This window comes from Artemia sp. Qi Xiang Cuo, chromosome 3, assembly GCF_049724085.1.
Source record: "Artemia sp. Qi Xiang Cuo chromosome 3, ASM4972408v1, whole genome shotgun sequence".
NCBI classification, from domain to species: Eukaryota; Metazoa; Arthropoda; class Branchiopoda; order Anostraca; family Artemiidae; genus Artemia; species Artemia sp. Qi Xiang Cuo.
The window spans coordinates 6,106,816-6,122,946 of NC_142796.1; the positions used below are offsets into that span (position 1 = coordinate 6,106,816).

The 16,131-nt window shown below is 33.1% G+C and overlaps 1 protein-coding gene across 2 annotated transcripts in view; it reads right to left on the reverse strand.

Annotated features, from left to right (window-relative positions):
- The window catches only part of Pink1 (PTEN-induced putative kinase 1), a 134,765-nt gene that overhangs the window by 34,359 nt on the left and 84,275 nt on the right, over positions 1–16,131 (reverse strand). For both annotated transcript variants that reach the window (XM_089108439.1, XM_089108438.1), the window contains exons 4-6: positions 11,550–11,721; positions 9,031–9,210; positions 6,377–6,671 (exon numbers count right to left, since the gene is read on the reverse strand). In XM_089108439.1, coding sequence (XP_088964565.1) covers positions 6,377–6,671; positions 9,031–9,210; positions 11,550–11,721 — 647 coding nt within the window. The remainder of the gene's footprint in view (positions 1–6,376; positions 6,672–9,030; positions 9,211–11,549; positions 11,722–16,131) is intronic.

The following is a 16,131-nucleotide window of genomic DNA, read 5'->3' on the forward strand; positions in this document are numbered from 1 at the left end:
AGAGGTTATAAAGTAAGAGGTTTATTACCAGTACTCATAGCAGTACAGTATTACCAGTAAATATATATATATATATATATATATATATATATATATATATATATATATATATATATATATATATATATATATATATATATATATATATATATATATATATATATATATATATATATATTGATCCTTATGACCCATTGCGACTTTTTTCTTTCCGAGTCCATAAGTAAGTTAGCCAGAAGGCGGTGAGCCTCTGGGCACCCGAGAACTTTCTGGAATCCAAGCTGATTGTCCTCAAAGTGTCTAGTATCAAGCTCAGAGAAGATCACATTTTCAAACACTTTGCTCAAGATACACGAGATGGTTATGGGTCTATAAGATTTGTATTTTTTGGATCTTTTTCTTTTTTTTTGCGACAGATGAAATAACACCTTTCAGGAAAGAGTTTGGAACAAAACCCCCGGTGATACACATCTGGAAGATAAGCTGAAGATGGAAATTGAAGCATTCATGTAAGTGCTTGAGGTGTTTTTATTGAAAGACAATCGCTTTCCATCCCATTCTTTGCTTTGGAAAGTACTTTTTCTGTATATATATATATATATATATATATATATATATATATATATATATATATATATATATATATATATATATATATATATATATATATATATATATATATATATATATATATATATATATATATATATATATATATATATATATATATATATATATATATATATATATATATATATATATATATATATCTTTTCTAGGGAGCCTCTAACATCCATGTTACGTACGTTAGTACATAAACTCGGTTTAGTGTCATTCTTTTTCCTTCGTACCATTTTTTTTTTTTACTTACTTTTACCTTTAGCAGCACTTTCGCTTTTGTAAGTATTTCTAATTTTACTTATTACTTTTTTTTTACTTGGTATCATTTTGTTTAGTAGCCTACTTGTTTTTTTTTGTTTTTTTTTCTTGGTAACATGATTGTTTTTACTTTGTGTTTATTTGCTTACTTTTACTTTTAGCAGTAGTTTTCTTTTTTGCTTATAATGATAATACTGACGTAATTACTTTTTATGCAACAAAATATTAGACTTACGCCATACTCCCCGCTCCCTCAATATTTTGGGATGTTTTATATTATTACATAATAGAGCCGTTTTTCTATTATCTTAATTGAAGGCACATAGACAATGCTTTAGTTATCATTTTCTTAAAAAACAAAAAAAATTGTCTTACAGAAATCTCGTTAGCTTTTAATTATTAGGCTGTAAAAACATCTTAAATATCTTATTATTTTCAGCCAAAATTTCAACCAAATCTTTTGTTATTATGACTATTGTTTTTATTAAAATTAAATAGACTGCCTTGTCAAGAGCATCAACATTAGTTTCATAAAACATAACTAAGAAACGTGATAATATTCTAGTCAGAGCAAATTTGATCTGCTTTTTAATTGTGAAGGACACTCATGGGGAGGGGTCCTTTAATTTCTAGTGTTCTTTTTACGAGTCAACAGTCACCGGAGGGAAGCTAGCCCCTCTCCCATGCCCTCTTTTCCCCAAATGCATCCAATTAAAATTTTGAGATATCCGTTTAGTCCAAAATAGTTCAAAGATCAGATAACAATGCCTTCGGGGTTGACATAGCCCCCAAGAGTCCGGAGGCAAGGATTGTAAGTTCAAGTGAATTAAGGTTTATTTGAAGGGTTATCCCTGAAATAAACCTTGAAGCACCTTCCCAATCACAATCAAACACGTCAACTACCCCTTAAGTGTCAAAGGGTATCTATTATCTTTATACAATTTACCCTTCTTTAATTGCAGGAATTTTCGCTAGGAAAAGGAAGAACGTTTGATTCTGATTGTGATCAAAAAGGTTATGTATATTAAGGCGTAGTTTCAGGGAATGTTGAGGTGTATCTTTAACAAAATAAAAGGATACTATGTATATCCAGTTTTTCAAAAAGGCGTATTTGCAATATCATGAGAACGGCAGAAGGTATTAAGTTAAAACTTTCACGGCATGTTGAGGGGATGTAGAAAAATGGCGTGTTGAAAAATAAATAATTATTCATTATTCTTTCCCAGTGGCACTTCTTATGGAAGGGGTGGTCATATAAACTTCGGGGGGGGGGGGGGGGCTCATCCGATTGGAAATTCTAGTGCCCCGTTTAAGAATCAAAAGTGATCGGATGGCAACTACCCCCCCCCACGCCCTCTTTTCCCCGAATGCATTCGATTAAAATTTGAGATGGCCATTTTGTTCAAAATAGTCGAAAGGTCAATAGCTATGCCAGCAGTGTTGACAAAACCCCCCACAGCCACCAGGGCAAGGACTGTAAAAATGCAAGGTGTCTATTGTCAACATATAAGGATTTTATGGAAGGGGGGTCGTATAGACTTCGGAGAAGTCTCATTCGATTTTAAATCGAAAGTTCTAGTTCCCTTTTTAAGAGTCAAGGGTGATCAGAGGGCAAACAGCCTCCCCCCCCACACGCTTATTTTTCCCCAAATGCTTCCGATCAAAATTTTTAGAAAACCATTTTGTTCAAAACAGAGCAAATTTCAAACAACTATGGCTCCGGGTTTGATGACCCCCCCCCTAGCCCTGGGAGCAAAGGCTATAAGTTATGCTAGTTCCTCATTGTTAACATATAAAGTTCATATAGAAGGGGTGGTTGTATAAACTTTGGAAGGGGTTCATTCGATTGGCAATCAAAAGTTCTAGTCCCATTTTTAAGGACTGAAAGTTATCGGAGGGTAACCAGCCCCCTCCTCCTCTCATGCCCTTTCCGCCAAATGCATCTGATGGCCACACCATTTGAAAGCGATGGTTGTATAAACTTTGGAAGGGGCTCATTCGATTGGAAACCAAAATTCTAGTCCCTTTTTTAAGAATCAAAAGTGATCGGAGAGTAACCAGCCCCCGCCACCTCTCATGCCCTTTTTCCCTAAATGTATCTTATCAAAATTTTTAAATAACCGTTTTGTACAAACAAATCAAATAACTATAACTCAGGGGTTGACAAATCCTTCACAGCCCCGGGGCGGAGTAAAGTGCCAATGACGCAGTAGTCTTTAGAATTTTACAGCTAGGGAAGGGGGCAGCCAAATTCTTGTTTGTAGAGAAAACTATGTGTCTTGAACAGTCTTGGAAAGAAATAATAAAATTAAACTGAATATTTGATATATAAAGATATCAATTAGCGAAAGCTCATCAGTTCTAGATTTTGTTTCAAAGTAATTTTTATTTTTATTTTCAACGTAGTAATTACAAAAGAAAACATTTGTAACATAATTCGCTTTCAGTAAAGCGCCAATTAGGCAGTAGGCTTTAGACTTTTACAGTTAGGGAAGTGGGCAGTAGCCAAACTGTTGTTGGTAGTGAAAATGTAGCGAAATTTTTGATCCGTTTTATAAGTTTTTTGTACCCCCACCTCTCCTCCCGAAAAAAAACCCCTGAACAAAAATCCTCGATAAGCCCTTGAATAAGGCATTAGGAGTTCCTGGCGCTTGGTATTTTTAAAGCTTATAAATTTGAAATTATAAATTTGATTGATTATGAAATTATAAAATTATAAATTTTAAAGCTTATAAATTTGGTATAAATTTGAAACGCCTGTTCTATAGTCATTAATCACCAAATGGTTGCCCGCGGAGGAAGGGGGCGAGAGGTACCAAGGCCAAGCCTCCTGGAAATCGGGGACTATAAAGTAATTATGAGGAAAACAAAGGAAAGAAAAGCAGAACAGAAAAAAAAACAATGAAAGCAAAACAGCAAAATGAAAAAAATGTGTGTTGACCCATTGTTGGCCTACCAATAGGTTTGACTCTTAGTATGGGCAAAATGAGTTTTAATTTGTGACTGGAAGGTCCCTTTCCATTTTTCCACAAAAATTTTTCTATATGATTTAGTTGGAATAATTTTGTTTTTATTCTTCAAAGTAAGGAATGGTCATCAAATAGCAATCCTTATCAATAACGAATAACAAGCAAAATATCGGTTACATTGAATCAAAGACTCAGGTTTTTATATCGATTCCGAATTTGTGTTTTTTTTTCGAGTTTGAAGTTAAACATCCCATGTTATTAGTACATAAAAAAGTTCATATAATTATAAAAAAGAAGGAAAACAACTTAAAAATGGGGGGATTCCGATGAAAATAAGCCATGAAATTTAGCACGTCTGAGTACCCATGAACCGATGTCTGAAGCCACTATAATAAGAAAGGTTTAATTCCGTATTTCCCACCAGAATCTATGCTTTTTTTGTGTTTTATTATTTATTTTTCAGGAGCGATTGCATTGATCTAGTTGCTCGTTTTGAAGAAGCTTTAATTTTTATAGTTATGAACAATAAAGCCGTCAAATATATCGGTGTTTGGTAATCGAAATTAAATTAAAAACATAAATATTTCTCAGTAACGCTCAGCCCTTATAGCCTTTCTCAATACCATCCAGCACTAGAAATCCTTTGTTTTAATTTGAACAAACTATTTGAAGATACTTTATTTTTTTTAATTACAGAGTCTGAAGGCGTTAAATTTATCCGTGTTTAATAACCAAATTCAAAAATATCGATGGTGTACAATACTGTCCGTCCACCGCTTCGGCATTGCTCCATAAAACTGAATTCTAGGAGTTCCTATCTTATTTTTAATATGTAGGTAACTGTTTTGTGCTTTTTTGTAATTACTCCACTTTTTTTTATCTATATATGCTTTTATCTTTTTTATCTCCACCTTTTTTTTGGATGAAAAACATACGTTTTTCATCACCTTTCAAAAATTGATTATCTCAAAGCTTCGCTGCCCATCCAAATACAGACAGAGAACGTTGAAATATTGACCATTTTTCTCTGTGTTAGCAAAAGCACAGTGTTCAAAATGAACCATAAAGTTTCATCAAATGCAATTAAACAAATGAAAATATTTTTCAACTAAAAGTAAACGAAAAAGCAACTTTAAAAAGCAAATTAAACAAACTAAAATTATTTTATGCTAAATTTATTTTATCATTTTATAAAATTATTTATTAACATTTATTTTATTAACAAAATTATTATATTGACTAAAATTATTTAATTATTAAAATAATTAAATTTATTTTATTAACTAAAATTATTTTATCGACTAAAATTATTTAATTATTAAAATAATTAAAATTATTTAATTATGATAATAATTATTTAATTATTATAAAATTATTAAAATTTGTTTTATTAACTAAGGTTATTTTATTAACATTTCCTGATTTCACCTCCTATTTCGTTGGTTTTATTTGACATTACAAAACTGTCGATTAGAAATAAGTTGGAAAAAAATAGGCTATCTCAAGGGTTTTGTTCAGGAGGGGGGGGGGGGAAGGGAGTAAAAAAAAACTTATAAAACGCATCGAAAACTTGCTTAGATTTTTACGAGTCGGAAAAAAATTTCAAAGGGGGGGGGGGTAGGCAAAACCAAGCATAAGTTCCACACAAAACAAGATGTTTCACCCTAAATCAACGTGAAAATCCATTAAAATATCATGATCATCGTCTGACATCGTAATCATCATAAGCAAACAATTTGTTTTGGATTAATCTAGAGTGCCATTATCTTCAATAGCTACCATGACAATTGGAATAAGTTTAAGCGGCTTCTAAACTAAGTACGTAATATGCTATGCTAGGTGCTTATGTTGTTATGTTAAGTATGGCTTTGACACTAAAATAAGTCACACCGTAGGTCAATGTGAAAATCCATAAAAAACATTATAATCATCTTCTGAAATCATCACAATCATCATAAGCAAACAATTTGTTTGGGGTTTGTCTAGAGCGCCACTATCTTCAATAGCTACCATGAGAATTGGAATAAGTTTAAGCAGCTTTTAAACTAAGTACGTAATATGCTATGCTAAGTAGTTATGTTAGGTTAAGTACAATTTTTACGCTAAAACAGGTACTTTCCCCCAAGGTTAACGTGAAAATCCATTAATACGTCATAGTCATATTGTGAATCATCATAAGTAAACTATTCAAAAAAATTAAATTGTGGAATGGTGATAGAGCTCCAAGCTCTGACCAATTATTAAAGGTTCTTGGAAAAACTTATTAATTTATTTAAAAATTTATAACTTGTTCATCCAAAATATTCAGCCCATGTTACGGACAAAACCTGGTCGGTAACATAATTAACTTAAAATATTAAGTTGAGCAATTTACCTGTTATACTAATAAGTCCGTTCATTCATTGAAAAACTGATCGCAAAAAAGAGCTTACCTTAGGAACCGTTAATATTAATTTCGACTTCCCTTACCACTTTATGTACAATTTCTTATTAAAAGAAAAAATACTAATACGTAAAAAGTAACTTACCTCAGGAGCCATTAAACTAGCATTACCACCACGGTCTGTGTCCGCAGACCTGAATGGAACAGTCAACCCCAGATCTTTATCAGCTAAACAGCACCCGAAATCTGTGATAACGACCACTGGCTTCAAAGGGTCATAGCTTAAGTCCAACAGAATATTATCTGATTTGATATCTCGATGGGCCACCCCTTTCGACAACAAGTAGGTGACCCCCTCCAGAATTTGTGTCAGGATGACCAGGGATGTGGCATTGGATGGACGACCTTTTTGCAGATAGTCTCGTAGAGAGCAGTCATACCTGATATAATGAGACTAAATTTAACTGAGAAAGGTTTGGCACCTACCGTTTCACACTAAAACTTATACACCAACTGGCACAATTTCAACTCCATATTAGGACCAACCTAGATGAGAGAACAAAAACTAAACGGGAAATCCCGAAAATTTCAAAAAAATTAAATTTCAACAAAACTAATCTTTGGGTAAACTCTTGTAAATGTCACAAATCACAGACATCACAAAATGTAAATGTCACAGCAGCCAGAGCTGCACCCTAAAACTTGGGTGAATTTCATCTTAGTACCAACCTAGTGGTGAACATAGTCACTTATTTTTGCAGAAACTCCCAACAATGTCACCGAAATTTCAGCAAGAACAGCTGTGGTCAAAATTTCTGGGAAATCGATTATCTTAAAATTCTAAATTTCCTAGAAATTGCCTATTACACTGAAAACTAGTTATTGATATTTCAATTTGATTTTTGTATAGACTAAGTGGCGACATCTACACAAATTTTTAGAAAATACTGCAGCAATTTTGATTATCTCCACTAAACATGCTACCTCTACATTAATTTCCAGACACATTTCACACTGAGCATATCTCCTTTCTTTAGACACCGGATCCACGACGCTTTACCGCGCCTGTGTGTCTTAATTTCTGAGAGAAAGTCATATTTTTTTCTTTCAAGGCCGATTTTTGTTTAACGAGACTATACTTTCAACTACTACTTGAGTAAAATTTCATTTTCCAAAAAACATTTGACATTTTTTACAGCCTTCAAAGGAAAGCTACACCTACTTAAATAGTTGGGTGCTATATATATGTTGGCTTATTTTTCACCCACGTTTCTTTTTTAAAAATTGGCATCCGCTGTCACCAAAAACTACACATAGGGAATGCTTGAATCTCTGAGATCTTAATTACTGTAAAAAACTGAAATCCCGAGATTTCAAATTTTTGAAAATTTGAATTTTCACTGTACTTTAAAAAGTAAATTATAGTCAAAGATTGTTTCTGATAGTAGTCTTTATCTCAGGAGCTTTCTGGAAAGCCTATTGAGAATTTCACTTTGATGAGACGTACTAGCCAGAAAGGACAACCGGTGATGAATGACATTCCGTGCTGTTTTTCTTGTTAGTTATATAACGGATACAGAGAGAACACCGCATTTGTCAGAATAGGTCTGTCGTGATTAGTTTTTGACAATACTATTAAGTCTAGTCGTCCAAAAAAAAAAAAAAAAATTGAAACCAACTTAAAACTAAATTAAACATTAATTAAAACAAAAATATGAATTATAACGTAACGAAAATCGGAAAAATATTCAATATGACAACGGAAGTTGCTTAGGCAGCATTGCCTTAACAAGCGTCATATCTCATTTCTATAAATACCAGACACCTCTGGGTTTACCATGACCGCACCCCCCTGAATATTTACTTAGAGTTTAATGAAACTGGGTAATAAGGTATAATGTATGATGACGTTGCAATTGAAGAAACTGGTATTCTAGGGCGGTTAACGCCCTTTGTAAACCTAGGTGGCGTGGAAATTGATAGTGATATTTAATGTTTGAAAATAAGAATCAGAGTAATAAATCAGAGTAAAGAATCAGAGTAGGAAGAAAAGAATCAGAGTAAAAAAGAATGTTTTAAAAAAAAGAATATACTACTACTACTACTACTACTAACAACTCACAACAGCACCAAGCCGCCTGAGGCCAACACAGCTATTCACGCTCCTCTTCCATCCCAATCTATTCAAAGCCTCCCTTTCTACATCCTCCCGGGACGGTCCCACTTCCTTTAAATCTTCGTTACGACACTCTCATACCCCCAACGATGATCGCTTACGTTTGATTTAACCTTAAATAGACTGTTGAAATGGATGATCGTCAGCAATATGTCAAACTTCATTGGCACAACGTGCCCTAGCCACTATATATATATATATATATATATATATATATATCCTCTAAATAAAAAAAAAATATGGGCAAAGTACACATGATAAAAGAAAAATGAGAAAGCCTTTGGAAATAAAAGAATTGGCGGTAACTCGTTTTAATTAAAAAGCGACCCTATTTACTATAAACCAAAATTTACAACATATAATGTTGATAATAACATATAGATGAAAAAAATCTGCTTTTAGGTTCCAAATATCCTGGAGTAATTAATTTAATATTAGCCAGCATAGTTATTAGCTTAAGAAAATTTGTGTAGTTTTTCAAAAAGATAGAAAGCACCCCCAAAAAGCTTAGCAATCATATTTTGGAATTCAACATTTTCCAAATTTTTATCAATAAATTAGAATTACAGAGAATTAGATTGTAAAGTAAGTAAAAGTAATAAGAAAAGTGAGAAGATCAAAACCTTTTCATGACGAGAAAGAGGCTCATATTCCGTCCATATCCAGTGGGGTTGATACGCGGAGGCAAAGCAGCTGGATATAACTTGAGAGCGTCAGGCAGAGCAGGTACTCGATCAACAAAGACATGATGCAACGAAACCAGATTCGGATGTGGAGGAAGTAGAGGTCTAGAAGTCAGCTCCCTGGAAAATTGACAAAAATTGGCTTTAGTGAAAGCCCTTACTAAGCTTGAGCTGTAATAAATTTAACTTTTATGGATTAGTTCCAAAAGCACATGTTTTACCCTCTATCTGACAATATTTAGAATGCTAGGGTCGACGCCTGGGTCGAGAAAACGACATGTTATTTGTAACCTCACTAGCATTGATCCCCATTAAACTTGGAATCGAAAATATATCTATCAAAAAGCTTCATCTGGGGATCAATTGCCGCTTGGAACAAATTACCAACAGATGTAACCCCTGGGAAGCCACATCAAAACTCCTTTAAAACTCACCTTTCATAAGGTAAGTTAAATGTATCAGGGCGCTATGCCAGGGTCGAGATAACAATAGTTACTAGTCGTAACCTCGCTCTTACTGATTGCCCTTAAACTTGTAGTCAGGAATGCATCTACAACAAAGCTTCCTATGGGGATCAGTTGGCACGTGGAACAAATTACCAACAGATTTAGCCCCTGGAAAGCCATCAACTCCTTCAAGACTTACTCTTAACAATTTAAGTCATATTAAATAGGATAATTGAAAAGACTAGCTGCCACATATCAGCTGCCACTGGTACTGCCGAGCTGTCACTGGCACTACCAATCTTATTTATGACATAAATCTTGAGATCTTCTTCAACTATATTTCAACCAAAGAGAAACAGAGATAATATACCTATACTTCAATGGCAAAAGTGGGGTTTAATTTAATTGGTTTACACCTGTAACGTATTTTTGCACCAATCACATTAATCCTTAAGGATATGTGAAAAAGAAAAAAGAAATAACACTGCCTTTTTAAAACATGATTGGCCAGTATGAGTGAATGGCCATGTATTCATTTGACAAGCTCGTCGACAAAAGGAACGTAAATTTTACTACCTTTTTGGTCAAATTTCACAATCAAAACATAAATACCCAATAGCGCTCGATGAAGCTAGTCCCCTGTGAAAATTCGTAAATACGCCGACAGTCCGTAAGCCGTCAGCCGACACTGGGGCTCGCAAAATGTTATAAGATACCGCATCGTCTTAATAGATTAAAAAATAGTGAAAGATCTAATATATATGTGGAATAACGTAGAAAAGGAGTCATCCAATCAATTGAACAAATTTAAAAATTAGCCAATTGAGCAATTAACAGCTTCAGCCAATCAAATCCTTGAAAAGAAATTTCGGATTTAAAAAGTTTTTTTTTAGAATTCTATAGATTTTATAGCTTCAGAAACTCTAAGTTACTGAATTCATAATTTTGTTTCTTAAAAAAAGGGCATCAACTTATCAAAGTTAAATGTACCTTCTCAAATTCACATCCAGAAAGGTTTGAATCAAACCTCCCGAGAAGAACTATCAGACCTCAATTTTTTTAGAATCTAGATTTTAGAGCTTCAGAAACTCTTAAAATTTCTGAATTCATAATTTTGGTTCTGAAAAAAAGGACATAACTTTACCGGTATTAAACGCACTTACTTAAAATGCAATTCAGAAAGGATCGAATCAAAGTCCCAAGAAGAAATTTCAGACTTCAATTTTTTTCAGAATCAAGATTTCAGAGCTTCAGAAACTTTTAAATTTCTGAATTCATAATTTTAGTTATATTAAAAGGGAATTACCTTACCGGTATTAAACATACTTACTCAAATTCATATTCAGAAAGGTTCGAACCAAAACTCCGAGAATAAATTTCAAACTTCAATTTTTTTTAAGAATCAAGATTCGAGAGCTTCAGAAACTCTTAAATTTCTGATTACATAATTCTAATTCTTAAAAAAAAGGGCATAACCTGACCGGTATTAATTGTACTTACTCAAATTCTCATTTAGAAAGGTTCGAATCAAAAGCCCGAGAAGAAACTTCAGACATTATATTTTTTTAGAATCCAGAAAAATTTCAAATCTTCAGAAACTCTTAAATTTCTGCTTTCATAATTTTAGTTATTAAAAAAGGTCATAACCTTTTCAGTATTAATTGTACTTACTCAAATTACAATTCAGAAAGGTTCGAATCAAAACCACGAGAAGAAACCTCAGACTTCAAACTTTTTTAGAATCCAGAAAAATTTCAGAGCTTCAGAAACTCTTAAATTTCTGATTCCATAATTCTAGTTATTAAAAAAGGTCATAACCTTATCAGTATTAATTGTACTTACTCAAATTCCAATTCAGAAAGGTTCGAATCAAAACCCCGAGAAGAAACTTCAGACTTCAAACATTTTGGAATCCAAAAAAATTTCAGAGCTTCAGAAACTCTTAAATTTCTGATTTCATAATTTTAGTTATTAAAAAAACGTCATAACCTTATCAGTATTAAATTTACTTACTCAAATTCCCATTCAGAAAGGTTCGAATCCAAGGGTATGTTTTGGGCTGGGATTGTTTCTTTAAACATACTCCTTAAAATAGCCGGTGCATGGGAAACAGCTTCATAGTTAAACATTATCTTCACAGCATACGGAAACTTCCCAAGGCTATCAGTTGATTCAGATCGATTCGCTGGAAATAAATAAACATTAAAAAAAACATTTATATCTAAAACTATGCCTACACACAAGACGGCGGGATTATGCAAAAGAAATTTGCAAAAAAAATATAAATACAGACTTGACATTTGCCAGACTAAGCCCATATATGCTTTAAAAAAAATTGAAGCGTGCTTTATTAGAAAATAATATTTGACAAAAATCGGTTGTAAAAGAAAAAAATCATAACATATAGTCAAAATGACTTTATTTATGAAAAAAGGACCTGAAAAGGCAACAAACTGCTTTGGACGATTTCTGACGGCAAAAGGCGCGAGCGTGCAGACAGAGGTGGCAAAAACCCTCTGTGGCAATGTAAAGATATATATATATATATATATATATATATATATATATATATATATATATATATATATATATATATATATATATATATATATATATATATATATATATATATATATATATATATATATGTAAATGTATATACATATATATATATATATATATATATATATATATATATATATATATATATATATATATATATATATATATATATATATATATATATATATATATATATATATATATATATATATATATATATATATATATATATATATATATATATATATATATATATATATATATACATATATATATATATATATATATATATGCATATATATATATATACATATATATATATATATATATATATATATATATATATATATATATATATATATATATATATATATATATATATATATATATATATATATATATATAAATATATAAATATATATATATAATATATATATATATATATATATATATATATATATATATATATATATATATATATATATAAATATATATATATATATATATATATATATATATATATATATATATATATATATATATATATATGTATATAAATATATATATATATATATATATATATATATATATATATATATATATATATATATATATATATATATATATATATATATATATATATATATATATATATATATATATATATATATATATATATATATATATATATATATATATATATTATTTATTTATTTATTACCCGTCAAAAAAAGGTACAAAAGACGGAGTATCACTAAAAAAGAAAAAACACACACAAAAAATAAATTAAAAACAAATTACAAGACAATACACATAATCGAACAAATTACAAAGACGAGAAACAAAAACACAATTATACATTGCACTGCAGGTGCGTAAGGAATTTTACTTTTTAAACTCCCAAGTACTGAAGAAACATAAGCAATATGATTGAAAACTTCAATTCAACTAACCTAACCTACAGTAAAATACTTGATAACTACAATTCATAATCAACGGACTCAATCAGCTAGTCTAAATATTATAAGAGACTGTAGAAAGACTAAATATGACAAGACATGTGCAAATAAAATCAAATGGACAGCGATTTACTGCCTGAGCAAACAGTACCAAGGGCGGGAGGAGACTTTCTCATTGTACAATTTCATTTGTTCAATTATAGCTGCCGTTGAGTTCGCAATTTTAAAATTTTTTAAAAGGTGCGAATTTCTTGTCCACGGCGGGAACCGCAACAAGAACTTCGCATAGTTGAAAAACGTGGATCTGAGCTTTCTTTTCTCTGGCTCGTGAAAAATTCTCCAAACGGACTTAGATACATGAGATGGGGAACAGATGCTACGTTATAAAGTTGAACCAAAATGAAACATTTGTAATAGATTTTAGATGAGACTACTCTACTATAAACAAAGGCCAGGCGTTTACGGAGATGATTAACAAGAAGGGAGTAGGTGGATTTTAGATCCCTTCCAATTGGTAAACCAAGGTAAACAATTTTTGAGACAGGGGTTTCAGACAGTTTTCCCAGCATCAGAGACGAGACCTCTTCTTGGCGCCAGTTGAACAGAAGAATATCCGACTTCTGCGGATTAAATTCAAGGCCAATGCTACCTTAATTTTAGTGTAGTGTTGAGAAGGTGGTCTCTGTACCTGCGACTGTGCGGCTGGGGTTCAGAATGTCATCGGCATAGGCTATGATTGTAAAGTCTACGCCACGAGCTATGCATGTTGTCTCGATAGTAGACTGTGGTTCAATAATACAATTATTAAAGGCACCAGGAGATGTGACTGACCCTTGTCGAGCACCCTTTTTTACTGGGGCTACAGGATTCCCTCGGTAGGACAGCATTACGTCTGGTGTATATTAGTGAGGGCTCGACCATGGCCAGGAAGTAGGAGTTCAGCCTGTAGGTGGTCGCACATATCTTTAATGGGTAGTAGGATGTCCTTCTGTACACCTCTCTTTCCCATATCCAGAATGAGTTGATCATGGAGAAGTGAGTCGTAGGCACGGCAGACGTCATGTAGACCTATAACAATGGACTCTTTTGATTCATCAGCGTCAATCAAGACTGAAGCCAAAGCAGAAATGGCGTGGCCGCAACCAAGACCCCTCTGGAACCCAAACTGGGAAGGGGGAGTCCAGCATTTTTCCTGGATTTCATCAATGACAAAAAGTTCGAAGATTTTGAAAAGAGTTGGTGCTACTGTGATCGGTCTGAACGAAGCACCTTCCGAAGTACTGTTTCCTTTCTTCAGGACTGGCCTAAGCGACCCAGTACTGAATGCCGATGGTACGAGTCCAGTAGTGAAGATCATCTGAAAGAGAAGAGTTAGGTGCCCCATGAAAGTTGGGCTGCAATGGCTAAGGTGAAGGGCGGCTACACGGTCAATGCCAGCCGACTTCTTCTTTTTTAACCGTCAGACTGCGGACGCAACCTGTAATTGGGTAACTATGAAATCTGTATCTAGAATTGATGAGAGGAGGGATGAAAGCTTTTCTTGAAAAGAAATGTTAAGATCCTGTTTTGGGGTTGAAAACTCATCAAGGTAATAGTTTATCCATGTTAAAGATGGGATGTCTGACTCGGGACCCGCTGACTCCTTCTTATCAAACATTTACCATAACAGATTAGGATTTTTAATTACTTTTTCAGAAAGCTCAGATTTCAACTGCACACGGTGACGAGCAAGTTCCTTCCCAAACCTACGTTTAGATGCAACTCTAATCTCTTTAACTACTCCTGAGTGCGGTCTACCACATTTTTTCCATATCCCGTACCAGAAGGTAGCTCAGTCGCATGCTAATTGTAACAAAGGGTTAGAAGACCATCCTTTTTCTTAAGTTTTTTGTCTGGCACGAGACTTGGGTACTCCCTGAGATTCGGCAAACAGAAGAGCATGAGTCAGTTCGACGTAATAAATATTAAGACTTAGCCATGAATTTCTTTCATCACGATGAGAGAGCTTTTTAAGTATGTCAAGCGGCACGTGAATTTTTGACAAAACAAGATCAAAAGAATCTTGAAACTTTTCTTTATCAATTTTACGCCAAACCGGAACCTCATTCCACCTCTGAGTGAATATCGACGAATTATTCGCAGCGGAAAACGAGATAGGCCTACTGATAATACATTGAACTGTAAAATGATCCGAAGTTAACCTATTTGGAAGAGCAAAATCATGACTTACTGGAAAATAACTAGAACTGATAATGTGGTTTAGATTGGACGTAGAGTCAGATCGGGGGATATACGATAGGTTCTTGTGTTTCTGGAAAATAGTAAAGCGGTTCTCAAGTATCCATATTCCTACACAGTAACGACTTTCTTGGGCACTAATATCAACTTCTAAATTATATATATATATATATATATATATATATATATATATATATATATATATATATATATATATATATATAGTACCGGGAGACCGGCGGCTTCTCTGCCGGGCCTCGGCACGCGGAAGGCATCTATATATGGATTCTTTTTGTCGCTTGTCTTCTAACCGCAGACAATTTGCTGTCTTTTCATACCGAAGTCTTTTCAAAGATATATGATTATTAAAGCAAATCAGATTTCTAAAAACGATATCGACTAAGCTTCAACGCGGCAGGCTTCTATATATGGATTGTCATTGTCACTTGTCTTCTAACCGCAGACAATTTGTTGTCTTTTCATACTGCCGTCTTTTCAAAGATACTTGATTATTAAAGCAAGTCCAATTTCTAACAGCGGAAATCTACTAAGCTTCAAACTTTTGGTTTCAGCTCACTTATAAAGATAGTATAATATATATATACATACCCAGCGCCGCGCCGGCGGATCGACCGAACGCAGCCGACGACAGGCCCTGTCGAACGCCGCCGGCAGAAGCGGCGGCGTTCGGTCGACTTTAAATCAATTTTGTGGCAATTCTTTATTGCATCAACCGCAAAGTCGGAGCTTTTCCTTCTCATGCGGTTTAGTATTTCGATTTTCCTGATTAGAAATCAAGCAGGGCTTGCACTATCCCCGAATTTTCTGATATTTCC